This window comes from Larus michahellis, chromosome 3 (genome assembly GCF_964199755.1).
Source record: "Larus michahellis chromosome 3, bLarMic1.1, whole genome shotgun sequence".
NCBI lineage: Eukaryota > Metazoa > Chordata > Aves > Charadriiformes > Laridae > Larus > Larus michahellis.
The window spans coordinates 70868326-70891053 of NC_133898.1; the positions used below are offsets into that span (position 1 = coordinate 70868326).

The 22728-nt window shown below is 38.8% G+C and overlaps 2 protein-coding genes across 8 annotated transcripts in view; one reads left to right on the top strand and one right to left on the bottom strand.

Annotated features, from left to right (window-relative positions):
• Positions 1–22728, bottom strand: part of AKAP7 (A-kinase anchoring protein 7) — a 105747-nt gene that overhangs the window by 61282 nt on the left and 21737 nt on the right. For all 7 annotated transcript variants that reach the window (XR_012586225.1, XR_012586224.1, XM_074580710.1 and 4 more), the window contains exons 6-7: positions 15849–15961; positions 4213–4357 (exon numbers count right to left, since the gene is read on the bottom strand). Coding sequence is in view for 5 of the 7 variants with exons in the window: in XM_074580710.1 (XP_074436811.1) it covers positions 4213–4357; positions 15849–15961 (258 nt within the window). In the remaining 2 variants the exon portion in view is untranslated. The remainder of the gene's footprint in view (positions 1–4212; positions 4358–15848; positions 15962–22728) is intronic.
• MSH5 (mutS homolog 5) lies at positions 7861–11427 on the top strand. Its single transcript, XM_074578302.1, has 2 exons — positions 7861–7987; positions 8991–11427. The coding sequence occupies exon 2, from the start codon at positions 8992–8994 to the stop codon at positions 11425–11427; it is 2436 nt and encodes an 811-aa protein (XP_074434403.1). The 5' UTR covers positions 7861–7987; position 8991.

A 22728-nucleotide genomic window follows, 5' to 3' on the forward strand; every position in this document is an offset into this window, starting at 1 on the left:
TAAGACTGTGGGTGTTATACTTTACTGGATCCAAATACTTTCTGTCCAGTTGTTTGTGCATGTGTTAAAAAAGGGGCACCCGTTGGCTCGTTGGAGTTGCCTGTTATGAAGGGACCTTTGGTCCTAGCAGTTAAAAACTCAGGTGTGGGTCTGTGTGCGGCCCCTCGAGTGGTGTGTGTTTGTATGTTTGTGCTCATATGTGTATGTATTGATTTGGGATACCTTATAGTAAGTTAGTGTGAATCTTGCCATTTTTGAATCTGTAATTAAGTCATTGTTCAATTATTTTGTTAAATCATCTTGTAAATCCTTAAATCAGTTCATGATTAAGTGCTGCTAAAATTTAGCCTACTGATCTATCTCAAATCATTAATAAATTTTGAATTGCTGTTAAATCATAACCATCTCAAATATTTCCATATGTGACACTGAAATATTAATAGAACTGCATTAACTCCCTCCTGTGTTTATTTTAATATCCTAGCTGCCTATAGTTACTAAAACCATATTCAAATCACATTTTAAAATGAGTTTTTCAATATTCATTAAAATGAATATTTTCTCTGAAATTAAAAAATAAGTAATTTAAACTCCGTTCCAATACAACTGTTTTCCTTCTCCTTTGGCTTTAGATAAATATATATTAACATGTACAAAACCAGAAAAATGAAATGCATGTATTTGGGCAAGATGCATCTATGTCCATATAGGACTGAGAAAAGTGGGGATAGTAATACTACACTTTCTTAAAGTGGTATCAGTGGAGAACATCCATTCAAATACTATGGTTAGATGAAGCCAGATGTAGTACTCATGTAAAAATAATTCAGAGGAATTGCACTGAATTCTCTTTGGACTGTGAAAATGACACTTCCCATAAATTCTTTATGCTTTGTCACCCCAGGAGTGAGTTAAAGCCAAACAAGCATCTGATTCTTGCCTTGATTGACTGCTGTTATAAAACACTTAATGGGACTTACATTCAAAGGACATCTGAAAGACTGACTGTCTCATTTTAGCATCTGAGATGTCAGTAACAAGACAAGTTCAAGAAGAGATATTTAAATGTTTCAAAACAGATGTTTTGAAAAAACATTGTCAATATCTACCAAATATACTACTAATCAGCTTTTATTTGTAATGAGTTATTTACCAAATTCCTTAATCAGATACATATTTCGAAATATTCTGAAGTATATTTGGGAATAGTGAAGCCTCAATTTCACCCAAAAGAAAAATCTTATACCATGTTAAATAAACTTGTAATTTCTCTTCCTCTAAGTATTTGGATGCATATAAATAATATCTTCTGTACAAACATGTACAGAAGTAGTATAGTTATATACACAAATATAAACATAACTATGAGACGCGCATAACACAAGGCAATAAATATGATAAAATATTTAGATAGAAAGATAGGTAGATAGATAGATAGACAGATATGTATAAATATATCTCACTTTAATTTTGACTGATCTTTATTTTGCAATAGTGTTGTCACTAATTTAAACACACATCCTACACTTTTTTCCTTACTGCTTTTAATTTGTTTTGTTAACAGTCTACCTAAGCTAAATAAAGGTGGCCCTAAGCGCAAACAAAAACATTAACAGCAATTAGCATTTGTAAAGTGCCTGACATGTTTAAAGTATTGAATAAGTATTTAATCAAAAGTCCTCAAAGCAGTTCTCAGGACCACTGAGCACTTCCACCAGCAATGCTGCAGCATAGGGAAACGTTACCACAAGGCAGAAACTAAGTTGCCACCAAAGCCATACAAAGAGCCCTGGAACCAGCACTAACTTTTAATAGCAGTATTTATGTAAACCTAGTCCAAACAACATGAATTTAGCAATAGTACTAACTATTCAGGAACACTCTTTGTCTCCAACATAGTGTTATTATAGCATTAAGAATGAAAGAATCCAGATCTTGAAAAGCAGATGAAAAACAGCGGATGAGGCACCAGGTATAAACCGGTATAACCTGACTATTAACCAGGTATACTTTTAGGATGATGAAAAGAACAGTATGTGCTTAGGAAAAATTGAATATAATGCATTATTGACATGTATTTCTGTCTATTATAAGCCCTTGAAAGTTGGATCTTTCCATCAAAATTAACTCCACTAGAAGAGGTTCCTGGATCAGAAGTTTTCCTTTTATTTATGCTCATCATATCTTCAAAGGTTTCACAGAATTTGGGGTTGGAATTGTGCCTTCATAAAATCTTCATCTTCTTGAGATTTCTTAGTCCTTAACAATGTATCTTCATTACAAACAGAACTTTTCATCTTTTTGAGATTTCTTAGTCTTGAAGGATGTATCTTTGTAACAAATAGAAGTTTTCATCTTTTTAAGATTCTTTATTACTTAAGGATGAAGACAGGGCTTTCCTTTAAAACTGTCCACACAAGAAAAGATTCCAGTGAGGATGTTTCTATTCAGCTAGTTGGGACGGCAACAGTCCTGGAAGATTTCCGTAATGTTGCATGTTTTGTTCGTTTTTTCTGAGGTATCATCATTCCTTGGTCATGAATATTTTCATTAATAAGGCTAGTGTGTTTTGGATTGGAAAACGTTAGACCCACTGAATAATTTGCTTATTGGAATGATTTCTGGTCACTTTTTTCTTTTAGTATTTCTGCTTATTACCAGAAATCTGGAAAATGTTGCAAGGCATATGAGAACAAATTTATCATAGTCTTTAAGTAAGCATTTTGTTGTTGTAAAAGATTTTTCATATTTCTTTTCTATTATTAGAGGATCCATACAAGAACAGACGTTCTCTTTTCCTTAAGTAGGTCAAAGTTAAGATTTTGCCTTATTAAGATTTATTAAGACCATCCACATTCTTGTTGAGATGGACATGTTGCTCATTGACATCATTGCTCATTGACAAATAGAAGTTTGCTCTATTTCTAAATGTCTATTTCTAAAGCAAAAAGACAAAGTTAAGTCTTCACGTGAACTTTTAGTATGAATTTCAGTATCTCATGTCTTCTAACACCACTGCATTCAGCCTTTGACATGACTGCAGCAAAAAAAAATATTAATCCCAAAAATATAAAACCCAAGCTGTACCAGTACAAAGAGGAAAAAAAATAAACAGACCTCCAAAGACCATGACCTGTTCCCTGCTATAAACCTGTCTTTTGAGACTCACCTCTAATGTGACATATGTAAAGAATCAGCCTAATTAGAACAGGTGAAAAAAACACTTAATATAAAAAACTTTATATTTTGCTGTATTACTACTTGACCATCTTCCCATGTCATCTGATTTCTTAAAGATCTGCAGGTGCAGGAATGGTATTTTTAAAGATATTCCCAACACATCACGTGATACATTCCTAGATTTAAAGAGGTGACTGCATTTAAGAAAAAAATCTTCAACATTCTCTAGTTATTCCACTTAGAGTGTTTTAACTCATGTTCTCAATATGACTAATAGCAGCCCCAAGATCGACTATAAGCTACTGGGAACTAACCATCACTGAGAGGTTTATTGTACAAGCCATTATCCCATAGTCTCTCAGTCCATAGACCTTCCACATGTATCATCTGAAGTTCCAGCTATACAAGACTTGTGGCAGAAACGAGAAGACAAGCCTAGAATCACAGGGATGTGAAGCTTCTCTTCAGACAAAGCAGGAGGATGCAACTGTGATTTCTAGCACTGTAATGATCTAGGCAAGGTGTCTGTACAATGTTTAAAGTCTTGATGGCATTCTGAATGGTTATTATGAAATCTGTTGTACCACTGAAATTCTCTCTGTATATGAATATAGTCCAAGTAAGGTTACATCTCTGTCAAACCAGAGACATTTCACTGAGCTTTAGTCATATATAATTACCGTGTCTAATCTAACTCAGTCACACAGTCTGTCTTTATAGCCAACAGAGAGATAAGTGGTTCTGGAGAGTGATACATCTCACTCTTAAACACTCATTTTAGGATGAGAAATGGAACTGGATTCTGGGGACGGAACTGGATTCTGGGGATGGATAGTTGAACATAAACTTCAGCTGCCAGCAAGAAGCACTGCACAATGCTCTTGGAGGGAGAGGATTGAAGGACAGGCCTCTGTCAGAGTCCGTGGATATTATTACAAGAATTGCCTAACATATACTCCAGAAAAAAATGGCTTTACAGGCATATAACTTATAGACAAAACTGATATAAAAGGAAAATAAAAATGTACTTACCAAAAACAATAGAGGACTCACAGTAGTAGTAACCATTCGGTTGCTTTTTTTTCAACATGGAGCAAAGATCTAAGCGGTGCAGAATTTCATCTCCAAAATAGTGGCTTTTAAAATCTTCGTACAGGCTTGAATCAATTTTTTTCACCTTTAAATAGCAACATAAAGTTCAATTAGGCATTCTACTAGAAGGATGAATTTTCATATTTAATTTCTATGGTTTTCATTTTAACCAGAGGTATAGTTAGGATGTAAAACTACTTCAAGATGCAAAAAGAAGAATGAAACAATAATGTGCTAAATCTTCTGTTTTATTTAAGCACTGTCTGCTGCAGAACTTAAATAAGGAAATAAAAGTGTCATTACACCTCCTTTCTACTCCTCCCTCTTCAGTCCTGTAGGAAACAATGCTACATACACAATGCTACAAATGCTTTAATTTCCAATGGTTTGCCACAGTCTTCATGGAACATGTAACTGGAAATTATTCTTGCTGTCATCACTGGGCATGTTACTACAATGAAATATCTCAAATGTTTCTCAAGGGCAGTTTTCTGGGTCTTTAAAATCACCAAACAGGAAAATGTGGTTTTATTTAACAAGCACTGGGCTTTTTATCTCAGCAAATCTAAAAACCTACAGTGATTTACAATATCACTATTGTGATGTAGTTTTGCATATATGAAGTGGAAAATAATAAATATTCTATTTATCTGTTTTCAGAAAACCTAATTTCAGTAGTTAAGAGTTTAGAGTTTCTCATTCCATTGCATTTTCAATAAATATAGATGATCTCTGTAGAAATTCAATATTTTCTCCTTCAATCCACTTTAAAATAATGCTGTTTGCTTTTTAAAAATAATTACTATATGCTAAGGGATGTTAGGAGTGACCACTGTCTCCAGCAGCTCCAGCCCAGCTGCTGGAGCCCAGCCTGGTGCCCCAGGGACACAGGGTCTCGGATGGATATACCTACTGCTTTCATGTCCCAGAGACACATACACATGCTCAGTGGACATGGACATGTCCAGCTACACAGGCTGCCATTGCCACAGCCTTCAACAACACACAAGTACAGGGCTCACATAAGACACAAGTGCAGATAGCCCCTGGCAGAGACAGAAGGTCACTAGTGCAGGCATGCACATGACTCTCTCCAGGTTCACAAGGACACACACGTTTGTGCATCCCCCAAGCACAGTCATGGCCCCTCTGTCTGCCCGGCACCCCTGCCCAGATCCTAGGCACCCACGGGTCCCCCGCTCACCAGCTAGTCCAGCCTGAGGTTTGGTAACGAACACCCACACCCCTCACACACGGGTGGTTTGGGGAAGATACAGACATTTGCCCCCAGCAGCCAGCACACCAGCTCAGTCAGACAAGCGTGCCTGTCAGCCCCACACAGAAACGGCCCCTTTTATACCCCTTTCTGTCCACTCCTCCTTTGTTCCTCCCCATCCCCTCCCCTGCACATCCATCATCCTTTTGCACAGGCCCACCGACCCCCCCAACACCCTGGACCCTCAGATTTACATCCCCAACAGCTGCAAAGTCCCAGTTTGCCTGCAGTTTCTCGATAGCCCATCAATTAGAGTGACTGACGAGGATTTTTCCTGGTTTTGTGTGTTATGTTTGACAGGTTTTTGTCTCTGTATATTTTGTTTATAAATCCCCCCTTTCCCTGACCATCCCATTTGACAAAGTCCTCAACCAGACTGTGGCTGACCAGCTTTGGCTCTTGCTACTGTCTCCCCTATCATATGTTAGTCAGGTTTGTGTCTCTGTACATATTGTTTAGGCCCTCCTCCTTTTCTTATTAAACCCCTCTGCACTGAAAAGGTCCCTCAGCAGACACCCTAAATGGGACACACACTGTCTCCTTCCTCACACCCTTACACTATATCCGTTCATCTGAGCATCACACTGACACATTTCTTCTGGTGCTTCATTCACTATTACTCAGTGTTGGTATGCCTGCCGAGCTTTTACTTAGGTACAAAATTACTGACTCCAGAAGCACTTTGCTTGAGTACTTGCACATTTGGTTCTCTAACATCTAATTCAGAGACTTGTGGTCCCTTTTAGTAAATTAGACTTTTGGTCTCCTAAAGTCTAATTTAGTGAAGGTCAAATGTCTTTCCACTTACTTAATCTCTGAAACGATGACATCTAGTGGTGGATGCTTTTCATTTCGGGTACACAACCTCCTTGGAAGTCTACATTTATTCCATCCTCACTGACATTATTTAAAATTTGATATTCTATCGCTAGATTAGTTCTTATGTACTAAGGTTATTTTGAAATTAAATCATCATTCTTTGCTTTTTAGCTGACAGTTCTTTGAAATACACTGGGACATTAAGCAGTAATAAAAAAAACCCTCTTCAGCCAGGAGAACACCTGTCAAAATGTGAAGCCTTGAGTACTTGTGGAATGAAATGAGGTAAAAATAAAAATCACTACTTCATGCTCCAATAAAAAAAAAGCACTTACAAGAGGTTGGGATGTTGCTTGTCAAAAACAGATTGGTAAGGCATGAATCAAATGTTGAATGCTCAGGACTTGAGTTATGCTGGTGATGCACTACTGAAAGATATTTGGAAAAGCAGCCATGGGAAAACGGTATGATATTTTTAATAACTTGGAGCAATTTCTGGAGCACTGTTTGCAATGGTTGCAATTAGATGTGAAAGGGTGAAACAACACAGGTGCATGGGAAGGTCATGGTTCCTTTCTTAATTGAAAGGGTCTGGACAATGGAGATGAAAGAGAGTTGTTCCCACATGGGAAAGGTATAGATGCTGATTATAGAGATATGCTATAATTGGGGGTGGGTGAGAAACAGAGTACTCGATAGGCCATTTTAAAGCATTTGGTGCTGGAAGGGGAGGACATGTGCCTCTTGCGGAAGCACTGTAATGAATGGATGCCTGTAAAGGGACATGGCTATGTAACATGGGCCTGGAGACGCTTTGCATGTGGAGCTCTTGTAGGCCCAGCAGGGCACGAAGGCAACAGCATTTGGTAGCCCTGTTATGTCTGTTAACTTGCTGTATGTGCCTCCTCTATATGCAGGCGCGGAAGGTGCAGCCTGCCACCCCCAGCCTGCAGTTAAACCACAGAGTCTGGGTGGCTGCTGTCAGCGGGTGGCTGGGCAGCACTTGCCCATTTGTGGGACCAGGGGAAGGAAGCCTTAAGGATAGGCCTTAACATGGCTGCAAAGCGAGGTGCCCAACGCCCTCCCACAAGCAGCTTCAGTTTCCATGTAACATACCCCACAACCATGCAAAGGCAGGTCATGGAGATGCCAGGTGGCAGCCGACGCCTGGCATCCCTTGCCGGCCAGTAGGCTGGGCTGCTCAGGAGGCTTCTTCCAACCTCCCCCTCAGCGCGGGGGCCGAGGAAGCTGGGGAGGGAGGCGGTGAGCCGCTCCTGGGGACGGGTCAGGGGCTGGTGGGAGGAGCTCGACCCCCGAGGAGAGGGGTGCCCCATTCAACCGGGAGGCCGCAAGGGGGGTTAAGGGTCCCTTCCCTGCTGGGAGGGGCCTGGGGTGGGCCCCCGGCAGCGGGGGGCGAGCGGCGGTTAACGGCCGGGGGCGTAGACGGGGCTCAGCGCCACAGCACGGCGCCGCCCTGACAGGACCCAGCGGCGGGGAGGCCTGAGCGCAGGGAGCGCCAAGCACCGGCCCGGAGAGGGAGGGGAAGGGGGTCAAGATAAAACTTTCGGGTTGCAAGGAGAGACAGCAGCCGAGACGAGCTGCCCGTCCGTGGTGAGGAGGGTGAGTAGAGCGGGGAAGAAGTGGGAGAGGGTTGGAAGTGGGCTGCTGACAGCGCCTGTGGATTCTGTGGGGGAAACTGGTATGGTTGATCCCTGCTGCAGGACCTTATGTACTTGCATAGAAACCAGTACTATGTGATGGTGCTGCATAAATACCAGGGTAGGACCCTGAAATGAGTGGTTTATGTGGCTGTGTTGTTGTGAGGAGCTGTGGTCAGTGCACGTGGGTGTCCCGTACCTCTGAGGGGAGGATGATTTTGTACGTGTATATAGGTACATTACTGTATTTATGGGTATTTGGGCATGATGATTAGGGGATTGGAACACCTCTCTTATGAAGAAAGGGTGAGGGACTCGCGTCTCTTCAGTCTGGAAAAAAGAAGACTGAGGGGGGATCTTATCAATGCTTATAAATACTTGAAGGGTGGGTGTCAGGAGGATGGGGCCAGGCTCTTTTCAGTGGTGCCCTATGACAGGACAAGAGGTAATGGGCACAAACGTGAGCATAGGAAGTTCCACCTAAACACGAGGAGGAAATTCTTTACTTTGAGGGTGTCAGAGCACTGGAACAGGCTGCACAGAGAGGTGGTGGAGTCTCCAACTCTGGAGACATTCAAAACCCGCCTGGACACATTCCTGTGCAACCTGCTCTAGGGGACCCTGCTCTGGCAGGGGGGTTGGACTAGATGATCTCCAGAGGTCCCTTCCAACCCCTACCATTCTGTGATACATATGTGCTTACTAAAATAAAGGATACAGACAAAAAATGTAAAACTATTCCAACATTGCTGGTCGTTATCTCAGTTACACCTTGCTTGGAAGCACGATGGTGACTGTAGTTATTGGCTGCATCTTTTCACTTGAACAGGTATCTTTAATTCCTGGTAGCATCGTAATTTCTCAAGGGTTGGAAGAGTGAGTGTGAACCTGCTGTTGTCAATTACAGTTACTTATCAGAACTTGTTGGATGAGTTTATGAGAATAAAAATATTTTTCTCCAGCAGAATGAGTACCACATCAGCCACGAGTTGTGCCTTGCCACCACCACTTGGGCCTGAACAAGAGGACCAAGAGTGCTCCGGGACTCACATGTCTGTTTTGTGGTATGCAGGGCAGCTAGCAATTACTTATTATGATACAGAAGACTGCTCAGTCTACTTCATGCCTGACATACCTGATAATGAAGACCTCAAGCTACTGCAAAAAGTGATTGGGGAAGTTAATCCTCAATGCATAGTGACCAGTGCAAAACAGGACCAGAATATTGCCAAATTCCTGACCAACCTAACAGCCGCTGCTGGTGATAAAGATATAGGAAAACCAGAAATTGTCCTGTTTCCTAACGTAGATTTTGGCCTAGAAGTCAGCAAGCAACGAATCCTATCCAGGCAATTTCCATTTATCCCATCTCATATGACTGCAACAGAGAGAATTCTCTACTTGTCCTCCATCATCCCTTTTGAGAGCCCACTCATGATACGAGCCCTAGGTGGACTCCTTAAGTTTCTAGACAGAAGAAGGGTCGGAGTTGAGCTTGAAGAAAACAGTGTTGCAGTTCCTATTTTGGCCTTTAAAAAGTTTGTGCTGTCAGATATTGTGCATATGGACCAGGACACTTACTGTGTCCTGCAGATATTTAAAAGTGATATCCATCCTTCTGTGTACAAGCTGTCAAGTGGATTAAAAGAAGGATTCAGTTTATATGGAATTTTAAACCGTTGCAGGTGCAAATGGGGAGAAAAACTGCTGAGGCTGTGGCTCACACGACCTACTCGGAACTTGACAGAGCTGAACAAACGGCTAGAAGTTATCCACTTCTTCCTGCAGGCTCAGAACCATGAAACAGTCCTCACTCTTCAAGGTTGCCTCAAGAATATTAAAAATGTGCCTCTTATTCTAAAAAGAATGACTCTTTCCCACACAAAAGTTAGTGACTGGCAAGCACTCTATAAAACAGTGTACAGTGCTGTGTGCCTTAGAGACACATGTCGCTCTCTGCCCAACACTATTGAACTCTTTCAGACTATTTCGCGTGTCTTCACCGATGATCTCCACTACATTGCTAGTCTTATCAGCAAAGTGGTGGACTTTGAAGGCAGCATCTCAGAGAACCGCTTCACTGTAAGACCCAATGTGGACCCCACCATTGATGAGAAGAAACGAAAGCTGATGGGACTGTCAGACTTCCTTACAGAAGTGGCACGAAAAGAACTGGAGACCTTGGAGAATCATATTCCCTCCTGTTGTGTAATCTACATTCCTTTGATTGGGTTCCTTCTCTCCATTCCACGGCTACCAACTATGGTGGATAAGAGTGACTTCGAAATCGAAGGCTTGGATTTCATGTTCTTGTCAGAGGATAAACTGCACTACAGAAGTGCTAGGACTAAGGAGCTAGACAGCCTGCTGGGTGACTTGCACTGTGAGATCAGAGACCAGGAAACACTTATTATGCACCAGCTGCAGACAAAGATCTTGGAGAAGTCTGAAGTGCTTAACAGTGTGATTGAGTATACTGCACACCTAGATGTGCTACTAGCTTTGGCGGTGATGGCCCGGGAGAATGCTTACTGCCGGCCACGCTTTACTCACCGCCATGGCTTCCACATTAAGGATGGAAGACACCCGCTTATGGAACTATGCGCAAAGACTTTTGTGGCAAATCCTGTGAACAGTGGCGAGGCTACCAGACGAATAAAGATCATCACAGGGCCCAACTCATCTGGAAAGAGCGTCTACTTAAAGCAAGTAGGTCTTATAGTATTCATGGCTCTAATTGGCAGTTATGTCCCTGCAGCAGAGGCAGAGATTGGAGTAGTTGATGGGATTTACACAAGAATCCACAGTAGGGAATCAGTTTCTGTAGGGCTCTCTACTTTCATGATTGATCTTAACCAGGTTGCCAAGGCAGTGAACAATGCCACAGAGAGGTCCTTGGTACTTATTGATGAGTTTGGTAAAGGGACCAACACACTGGATGGCCTGTCCCTTCTGGCTGCTGTCCTGAGGTACTGGATCAGTCAAGGCACCCAGTGTCCGCAGGTCTTTGTCTCCACTAATTTTCACAGTTTAATGCAGCTAGAACTCCTGCCTGACACACCTCTTCTGGAGTACCTGACCATGGAAACCCACCAAGATAGAGATGAGTTGATATTTTTCTATCAGATCAAAGAGGGCATGTCCACTGTTAGTCATGCTGCCAACATAGCTGCATTAGCAGGAATGCCAGCCAAAATTATTGAAAGAGGAGTGGAAGTCTCAGAACTGATTCGCAATGGAAAAGCTATCAAACGCATTGATCATCCTTCAAAAGGAGACTGGATGGAAAAATGCAAGTCTGTTGTGGAAAAGTTTCTTCACCTAGACCTTGATGATCCCCAGGTGGACTTAGAAGAGTTCATGCGTAAAGAGGTGCTGCCTTCTGCAGCCTCAGTCCTGTAATAGGGGTATGTGTAAAAGCATGATTACATTGTATCTACCATGTTCAATAGGAGAGTTTGGTAATTTAAAGAATGATCACTATGACTAATACCTCACACTATATTTAGCTTGTAACAAACTGTGTATAGTGTATGTCCTTTCTTTGTCTTCTTTAAAACAAGTACCGTAGTTACTTATCTCTGCAACATGGTGTATGATATGAAAGCAGGAAGACCGAAACAAGAGAATTCAAGAACCTCTTCCAACTGTTGGGTCACCCAGTTTGTGCATTTTCTGCCCCTGTTGTTAGATGTTCCTATTAAAAAAATACTGTAGAAAAATCACAAAACGTGTCTGCTGGTCTCCTAAGACTGGGAAAGCAAAGTGTTATTTTGTATTGTGCCGAAGTGATCATTTCAGCTGTTTAAGGATCAGCATCAAAACTCCAAATAAGTATGTGCCTGAGACTCCCATGCCAGCAAGTAGCAATTGTCACAATACAAACTACTGGCGTAGAGGCTAAGTGGAAATACAGAGGGATTTAATGACCTCTGTGCCTTTTCTTACATCAGCATTTCTGTCCAAAATGCCAGAGATCCCAGGAGTTATTATACAAAGAATGCTGGATGTCAGAATCAGCAGGGACTGATAAAAAGTGGAAGTGCTTTGGTTTTACTGAGAATCACTCTCTTCTCATAAGGTCCTATATGAAACAACTATGCATCTATGCCATATGGTTATAAATAAAAGCAAAATTACAAATCTAGGAAACTGAAAGCCATACTAGGAATGTAAGACAGAAATTCACATTTCATATTCTATTTTTGAGTATTGAGTAAAACTTAATATTAAAGGAATAATACCAGAAGGCAAGAATTTCCTTTCATTTCTCTTGTCATGCAGAGGATCTTTAATGAACACGGTATTTGATGTATGCATATGTAACAAAAATTGATTAAAAACATTAATGAAGCAGGAGACGTGATATGTAAGTGCTATAGAAGTAATAACCTTTCCTGCAATAAGTGCCTGAGATTCCTTATCTAAATAAGACAGAAGAGCCATTAGATAGCTTATTGTCTGACTCCCAAAATTTGCTGTAACTGCTTACAGCATAGCTAATAAAAGACATCAGCAGATATACCACATCTCTCTCCAGCTATATTTGATTTCAAGAAGCCAAAAATACTAACATCACATAAATTGAGAAAAAAATTAAAAGAGAAGAAGAAAAAAGTAATTACCTTCATAAATATCAATATTTAACATCTTAACTGGTATGTCTAGCTGAAGATAGCAAAAAGATGAACTCGAGTGCACATCAAAAAGATTTTAATTTGGAGACACCGCCTTGGGTTTGATTTAGTGTAGAATAGCCTCCTTTATGATGGAGGAATTATTATTATTACAAAATAAATACCTTATGTTATCTCTATATGAAACTAGAGTAGTGGCAAAAGTTTAACATAATTTACATTAAAATATACAAGAATAAGTTATTGAATCATGCAGTTACTGCTATTTCCAGTGCAATCATACTGTCCACAAAATAATCTTGACCATGTTACCATTGAAGTTGAATGGTCACAGTGAATCAGGCCTTGTACATCACTTGCAAGTGTTGTAAATACAAATGGATTTTTCTCACTAATATATTCTCTTTTACTAATTATATGTATAGCATTCTAAAGATATACTGTACAGGATAATATATTAAATATTCATAAATTATATTTTTGGCATTTTTTCTTGTCAGCTACTGTCTAGGCTAAGGATAGCAGATGCCATCAGAGCAGTTTAGCTGCCAGTCATGTATGTATGTATGAAATCCATTTCACAGTATTTGCAGTTCAGGAATCACTAGGTATCAAAGGATCTCCACATGTCACACAGCATTTATCAAGTGTGCCTCACAACACGCCCTGAAATAAACAGCAGTCTGGATGAATGAAAAACAAAGGGCTTGTGACTGACCTCTGGCAACATAGCAGGCTAGTGAGGGAAGCACAAATAGAAACGTTATCTTCAAGTGCACAACTCCAGTTGCTTCTTTCATTGTGTTTCATTAGGTTCTTTGTATAGAAGATAACGATACTAGCACAAGATTCTTATCATCCAAACAATCAATTGTGGAAATAGCTAAACGTGTGCAAGTAAATTATCTCCTTTATTTCCTTCCAGAAGGACACCTAGAGGCACTGTACCTCCTGACTTTGGGGAAGTGTTCAGTGGCACATTTCATCTCAGAATTGCCCAATTAAGCATGAAGAATAAGTTGCTCCCACTTATGAGTTGGCAAATAAGTTCTTTAACCTGACAAGCTGAAGGAGGTGGAGTAACCCAGATAATGTGGATTAGAAAAAAAGTTATCTCACATTTTAATCCTTTATTAATGTCTGTTTCCAAGTTCTTTGCATTTACCATTTTTATCTTAATGCTGTGCCTTCAAAGTGGAAAGCTGATTTCTTGAGATCTTCATTAATTTTGAATTCTCAAACTCTTTGCTTTGTAAATATCAGCAACAATTTGGGAAAGTTAAAATATTTTCAGGAGATATGCATTTCAAAAATGCCTGTAGCTATATTAAGGTTTGAAAAACAGATATTTTTTTTCCCCAAAAGGTAACTTGTGTGGAATTTAGAAGTCATTATGAGGAGAGTGGTTTAGCAGAGTATTGCTTCAAATAAGGAAACTTACATTAAAAAAAATTAATATAATTATAAAGCTACAGCTGTGAACTACACTCAACTACTTTAGTTCTGTTTGCTCTTTTATATGCTTTCTCATGTAATCTTCATCCACTCCCCCTTTTTTGTTTTTCATACTGTTGTATGATCTGAAAATCCAATTAGACATTATATTAAAACCTACTATAAAATAGTTACTCCTTTTATGTTTCATGTTTTTATTTATTGTTTTCAGTAAATACATTAAACTATCTCACTAAATGCACAGACACAATGAGACAAAAAAAACTATAGTAAAGACTGATGCTTATGCCTGACAGTGGATTGACAGAGCAAAATTTACAGATTTTTAATATGTAGTATCTTTTGATACAGTGTATCTTTAGAATACCATATGCATTATCCAGCATTATGGAGGACTAAGGAAGATGATTTGTAATGACAATGACCTGGTTCTGTCAGCAGCAATGAATATCACAACAGAGAAAGTATGCATCCTGGCTAATAGTTCATGCAAGGTAGATAAATGTAAACAAAACAAACAGCCAGCCAAAAACAACCAAAAACCAGAATAGCAAAAACCCCACCCTGACTATCTCAGCTGTTTTAACCAAAGAGTTAAATTACTGAACAGCTGGTATGCTAGAAGAGCTGTGGATTTTTAAAATGAGTGTTTTAAAAAACAAGTGTTAATACAAGCAAAAGCTTATGTGAGCCTACAAATTTAATAGCTATAATATACCCCCTACAACCTGTGGACAAGTCCTTATTTCTGTTTCAGAGCAAGTATATATGCCCTTGAAGTATCTCAAATCTCGCTGCCTTCTTCCAAATGATTTCACAATACTACTCAAGTAAAGTGTGCACCTTCAGCATTTTTTAGAGTTATTTCTAAAGAAATTTTAAAGTATTTTTCTTTAATCCTTACTATTAAGGAAAAAAAACACTTAAAATATTTATATTATGCATTTTAATTCTTACTTTAAAATATTAATATTTTTTCTAAAAATTATTTCCTGGTCAATGTTAAAGAATCACGTAAAACATTCTATACAATGTCAGCAATAAAAATTTATGGAGATATACCTTATGTTAAATAATACAATTTACTGTTAAATTAGTATGAAATAAAAAACTAGATATACTAGTAGTGCTTCTAATATATTTATCATCACATTTATAACCTACTTTCATGTATTTGTGTATTTTGTCAAAAAAGCTAATAAATAGGCAAGAAATAACTGCCTGCCACAGAGAATATAGAAGATGTGTTTCATCACTACTCTGAAATTCACCAAAGCATATTTGATAGAGGGAACTGACAGTCTGCATATTATGCATAATCCAAATATAAATGTCGCTGTTTATTTGCTTATTTTCTCCTATAGAATAATAAAACAAAACTGTCCAAATAAAGTGCATGCATATAATCTACACCCTAATAATTCTTCTGTAATTTCGAATAAGTACTTTCATCCTTTGATTGTGCATAGTTTCATAAAAGAAAACAGAGCGTGATATTACTGTACTGAGAATATCAAGAGTGGTAGCTTAAAGTACAGTAGAGGACTACAGTTTATATTGTAGATGTACTAATTATTTTTTCTAAAAAAAAATAAATCAGTATTTTCAAGTCTTACCTTTTCAGCTGGTTACAAAGTAGAAAGTATCTTGCTACAGCATAAGCAAGTCCTTTGTTCATCTCCAAATTAAACTTTCTAGATTGCTGCTGAGCTATGTGAAATGTGAGCTCACCTGCTTACGTAGCTGTGTTGATTTTGACAACTTCATGAAGGTCAGATGTGGTTTGAAAGCTCTTTCTTCTCCTGCAAAGATGCCCTTTTCTTGAAATATCTTCTTTATAGTCTCTGAGGGGGGGAAAAATGTAGAGGTACAAAGATATTACATGATAGAATGCTTAAAAATGTGCTTTCAACTGTAATATGAGTCACAGTCGCTCCACATGGAAAAAACAAGATGATGAGTACTGAAAGGCAGAGGGATTTCTAGTTAACTTCAAAGGTACATATTATTTCATGTGAAAATAGTCTTATATTTGCAGTTAATATGGGTCACAAATATGGCTTTACTAAAATAATGGCAACTAGAAAGCTGTCCGTGCTCTCTGCTTTTGCTATCAAAATAGGAAATTAACATTAAAACTGTTCAGGATTTACTCTCACTGAAGTTTTGGAAACTTCAGGGAAACTGAGTACGTCACAGAACTGTCTGTCTTCAAAAATTCTATTCTGTAGTGAATTCTATTATCTGTATTTGGGTAATCTCCCACGCAGACCAAAGGAAATTGAAAGCTATAAATTCTGGCACTGGATTTACATGGCGGAACTAGAGAACGTACCGGGTATGCTGATGACTTTTGGGTTTTTTTAAGCTTCACTCTTGCCTTCTAAGCTAATTTCTTATTTTTAATATACATTTCTCTCTGTCTGCAGCCCAGGCCAAAGCAACTCTACTACACTGACCTAGTTTACTATTTCCCAACTCTTCTGCCCAATGTAATATTTAATTTCTTGGAAATAAATTTTTGGTATAATTTTTGAATTATGTTCCATGTTTCCTTCAGCTGAAATACTTCACATGAAAAACTTATGGTTTAATTTTGAAAAAAGTTTAGATAAAACTGATAAAACCTGTGCCAAAAATAATACCAATAAGTAGAATATTTCTATTACTGAAAAACAGAAAAATGGCAAAATTTTTTTTTTTTCTTTGCAAATACAACTTCCTGTTTTTCAGTAGCTGTAGGTCCAGCTGACTCATACTATCCTTGAACTAAAAATCAAAATAGCGGAAAAAAATAAAATTAATCCTGTCACATGAATTTAATCAAACCCTACCATAACAATGTATTTGCATTTCAGTGTATTATTTTCTGGCTCAATAGTTCAGCTGTAACAGAAAGATCCAGTGCTTTATTCTCCTACCTGGAAGAAAATGCATTACACTGGGAAGCGAACAGCATAGACAGCTGAAAAAAAATAGGGAAGGCCCAAGGAAGAGTAATACAGGCATATAAAGCTGGCTTACACAAGTCTGCCAGTTCACGCTCCTGTAACACGTCATTCTGGAGTCCTTACTCTTACCATTTTTGTTTTCTATGCTGTTTAAGTGAGCTACTTTGAAATCACACTTATGAAGAGATTTTACAAGTTTATGCATTACTTTCCAACAGAAAAGTTCTAGAAGAAGCTCAGAGTATGCACTTGGGACCTGTAGATCAAAATTCACTTCTCTTTCTCTGCTGCTTATGATTTATAACCTTAGGCTCCACAGTCTACACAACTAAAGTTGGGATTTTGAAAGAAGCCAAGGAAATCAAAGACCCAAATACCACCTCTTACACAGGCCCACTTGAAAGTTCTCTTTCAACCTTTACTCTTCACTTACAAGATGCTGATTCATTTAAAAAAAAGAATTAGCCCAACCTTTTAGTCAACACACAGCATGCTGAAAGGACAGCCAGATTAAAACTTGCGATGCATTTACACAATGGTAACAGAGGTCACATTACTATGACAGATGCTGAAAATACCCTACCAGAACGGTTGAGGTGAAAAGGGACCTCCAAAGGCCGTCTGGTCAAACCCTCTTGCTCAAGCTGGGCCACCTAAAGTTGGTTATCCAGGACTATGTCTGGAAGGGTTTGGCATATTTCCAAGAATGGAGACCCCACAACCTCCCTGGGCAGCCTGTGCCAACACTCGGACACTCTCACAGTAAAAAAGTGTTTCTTGATCTTCAGAGGGACTCTCCTGTGTTTCAGCTTGTGCTCATTCTCTCTCTCCCCCTCGCTCCATGTATGTATATATGTATATACAAGTGCAACTGCTATACAGATCTATAGATCTATGTATCTAAATACATACATCTGTGTATCTAGAGCTATAGACCTACTATGTAGCTATATATCTATACACAAGTACAGCTTACCTACTTTTACTATTTTAAATTGTGTCTGTGGGAAACATTTCTAAATTTACAGTGAATCCCCACTGAGCTATTGTGCAGCTGTGCACACCAATACTGCTGAACAACAGATTAACATATCAAAACAGAAGACTACAAATAAGTGTTTGCGGCTTCTTCAAACTGAGATACGGAAGTCAAATTAAGTCTTTTAGTTATGGTGTGCATGTATTTCCATGCATCCAATGGCCAGCTTATTTTCTGATGTTAGTAAGCTAATTTATTTAAAACTGAAATTATCTGTAACAAAGCCATTTTCTGGTTGCTTTGTTTGGTTCTCTGAACTGCATCGTTTGGGCACTTATTGACTTTGATGTTCCAGAAAAGGATTAGTATTATCAAAACTAGGTTTATGCTACTCTGTGATATTCTGACTCAGTCTTGGGGATTGTAGTCTTTTTTCTCCCCTAAAAGCTCAAATTCTTTCTGCCATCACGTCTTATGCCAATCACCGTCTTACCTCCCACTCTGCAATTACGATCTGTGCTGGTGGAGATCTGCACCTCTAAGGGTGTCCCCCCACCTCCAGTGAGAGCTTAGCGTCGGACCAGTGGTTTGCCAACATGCATCTGATCACAGAATTTTAAGCCCAATGTTTTCAACGGGGTAGACTGATCACTATAAACTATGTTAGAGTGGGACAGTAGGGCTGAACAGCAACCACGTGGCTTACACGTATTCATTTTGTGCTAAATAGCTTTGTTTGATTTCTGCTTCTATTTATCTTTCTAAAGTCATCTTACTTCATACCTGGCAATTCTAATCAAGAAAAAACATAATGAAAAACTGGGTCAGAGGAAAGAAAGCATAACCTCAGAGACAGATTGCTGTTTTAAAGTTAATAGATTCTGGGGGGCGGGGGAGAGTGTCCACACATATTCTCATGGTGATCTGACTTCTCACACAGCTTTGTCATGGCACAGATGTATTAAACATCAAAGGCTCAAGAGATTGGCCACACTTGCTGGTACTAAGATAGCCCCAGTTTTGCAGTTTTAACACTTGGGGAAAGTGTGACATTTTACTGGTTAAGGTAACTTACAAACATAATTAGCACGATGTTTCCTTCTTCAGAGATAACAAAAATAGAAATAAAACTGAGTAGATGGAAGTGGGGGGAAAGAAACAAAGGAAAATGTTTTCCTGAGAGCACAGGAAGGTTAGAAGATAATGTAATGCTATTAATATCCATGCAGCTCTTTGAAGAAGTGGCCACAAGAAGGGTTTTAAAACAAATGGGGAAGGAAGCATGGATGCTGTGGGCAAGAGAAATTTCCAGGCTTATGAGACAGCATGAAAGTGGATTTGAAGACTGGGCAAATACACGAAGACTAAACTTTACGATGGGGATTCCCTGAACTGAAAGAAATTAGACACTGGTTACAAGAATCGTAGACAGACAATGCCCACAGGTCTTAACAAATGAGGATCTGCCATCTTTTCCCCCTGACATCGACATTATTAGCTAGACTGAAAAAATCAAACAAGATCTGTGTTTTCCCTTATGATTCTCAGGCTGACCAATGTTTGCAGCTTCAAAGTATACCCTAGAAAAGTTAAGGCTATTTTTACAAGCTCAGTGACTTCCTGGAACAAATTTTTGGACAGCTTTCAGGCCGTCTTTCATGCAATTTGAAGTACTCTGCAATACCATTTTGTACCTTATTTTTATAATGTCAAAATTACTGAATGTCATCTGCCTCTCTTACATTGGATGCAGCTGAATCCATTAGACAACTGTTTCTCCATAATTAGACTTGAAATGTGATATATGAAACTTACCCAGAACAGCTATATACTGGAAAGGCTCAAAAATTCAACAGCTAGATCAATACTGAATGATTCATAGAAAAATTGCATTGAGCCATATTCAGCAATACAAATAGCCATCATCTTTTCCAAAATTTCATTAGATGTGGAAAACTGCTACACATGTACATTTTCAGCCAGTCTATTTATTTCTGCTTGTCTCTAAACCATGTTCCCTCAATTAAAAGGTTTGGAATTCAGAAACAGTATTCTGTCTCTTTATTGAAGCTAAAGACCAAGCTAAGTATAGATAACTTACAATTATAACTAGCATGTTGAGTCATGTTAAAATTTTTTAAGTCCTTAATTGTTTAAGAGTATTCTATTGGCTGTTGGTTAGCAGAAGTTTGGGTTTTACAAAGAAGATCTGGTCGTCCTTCCTTTCCTAATAGCACAGAGCATAATGCACTTGCAAAGTCTTACAAGACCTAATTTCCAGGGACTCGAATGCCATCTATTAAAGAAGCTAATATTTATCACTCAACTGTATGTCACCAGAGGTGAGCACCATGAATTAAAAAAAAAAATAAATATTTTAGATATCATGTTATGCTTGGAATATATAATCAAAGGATGCATCAAGCACCAAACTCTCTACCATCAAGACCATTATGAAGGCTAGTATCAGCCTGAGGAGTGTCCCTGGCTGCTGCCTGACAAAAACTACTGACTCCTGAACACCTCAGCAATCCGCAATCTCTGATGAAAAAAAAAAAAAAAAAAAAAATTTTGGCTAAACCAGGGTTAGTCACTACCTCAATTTCCCAATGGTTCTTCCACAGCTACTTGTTTATATATTACTTTGGCTTTCCTACAGTGAATTGTCGCTGTACCATGCCACTATCACATATCAGTGAGCTATTTGGTTATTTCAAACACCTATCAGCAGTATGGGCAGGTTGTTCTTTTTTCTCCATCACCATGCACAGATATAGAAGCAAGATGTGCTCATTTATAAAGTAGGATCCAAGGAGCAGCTGGACCAAGCGATCCCCACTTTGTGCAGAGATGCCAATATGTAAGGTAAGCCTTAAAAGACAAACAACGATAACGTGAAGGCTCAAAGTGCTGGACTGAAACAGAAACTCAGGAAGGACTTCATGATGAAACTCGGTTCTTTTACTGGCTTTAATCCATTCCAATACTTCCTAAAAGTTTGCCAGTCACAAAAGAAGTGGGTGAGAATACCTGCTTTTAAACCACATCAGAGTTATTGTTATTCGGTGTTTCTCAGCACAATCTGAAGAAGAATGTAAATGAAAATCTAAAAGCATTTTCTGTCCTTGCTTTCAGACAACCGTACTTTTCATTTTTAGCATTAAGGAACAAACGTGGAGACCACTAATGGGTGTTTTAGAGGAACGAAGGCAATGAAACTGTACATCCAGTTTAATTAAATAATACAGCAGTGATCAGCGGCCCTTGACTAGTTCATCATATGTATTCTGTACAGCAGGATGTTAACAATCAAAAAATATCTCATAATAAACAATCAAGGAGAAATTAAATGGCAGATTCAGAGCCAGGCACGCACATGGTTAGTTTGTTTTATACATTTCACATACACAACTACAGCGAGAACAAAAACCATAATAAACACCAAGGTGCAAAGATAAAATACTACGACAAACTGAAGATGGTTCAATCTCCCTAGTAATTGAGTAAAATCCTCGCAACAATTTAAAACTTTGTTTTCCATCCCACCTGACTACACAACAGCAAATTAGAGATCACCTGGTCTGTAAATGCCAAAATCCTCCCCTAAGATTTACTTTTTCCTTGCCTTACAAACATTCTCTACTTATTCCTGCTACCCCAACTTCCCTTCTATTAAACCCTCATTCTTCTCCTTGTATCTGCCCTCTCTGTACCTCGCTGAAAGTGCCATTATACAGCCAAATCCATTTTTCTTAGCAAATTGAAGAGATTTTTTCCGTTCTGACTCCTTTCACACACTCCTTTCATCAAAATTTTAAGACCCTGCACAAAGAGTTGTAGAGCCCAAGGGCAGGAGAGGCACTGCAATATAGCGCCCCAAAGCTAGGCCCCATCCCAGCCTATTGTTCTTGCATATCTACTGCAGCCTCTTCTACTTGTCACGTGTCACACTGAAAAGGCGAGCTAAGAAAGAGATTTGGCAATAGCACAGCATTTCACATTCATATGCAATAAATGCTGAGCTCCAGAGTAAACTGTATTTAATAACTACTACCTGTTGGAAGCACAAACTCATAAAACTAACTGGTGTTATACTAGGTCTTAATAGTAACTCTTCATTTTCACTAAAATGTTTGCCCCTGTTGTCAGCATTTGTCTAGGGGTCTAAAGGGTCTAAACCAAAGAAAACTGTTATGTAGCGCAAAACTAAATTAGAAAAGGTTGCATGCAGAAAACAACGTAACATTAAAAGGCGTGAATAGTGCTCAGGTCTATTGGAATCAGTCCTTGATGTAAGTAAGTACAGCAGGTCTGGGCTCTTGTAATGGAATGAACAAAAAAATTGTTGGATTTTTTTTCTGCTGGTTATATTCATCACACAATACAGCGTGTATATATATTTACTGACAGAAGATAATTATACTTGTGAAACAGAACACTGCCACTTTCAATTTTAGAACGTGCTTCTCTTGTTACTGTGGATGAGCCAAATTCCTACACATCCCAGTTAAGTTCCTCTACACACATCAGTACGAACTATAACTAATGGCACATGAACTAGAAGAAAACCTAACGTGTCACAGCAGTACATTTTCAATGCAACTGTTATGTAATGGGACTAGCAGCTTTTTGCACTTCGTACAAATCAGTTGTTTTAATGGAAAATTACAACAGTTTTGTG

Bases quoted from the DNA above. Each gene is read 5' to 3' on its own strand.
- MSH5 (XM_074578302.1), top strand. From the start codon at position 8,992: ATGAGTACCACATCAGCCACGAGTTGTGCCTTGCCACCACCACTTGGG.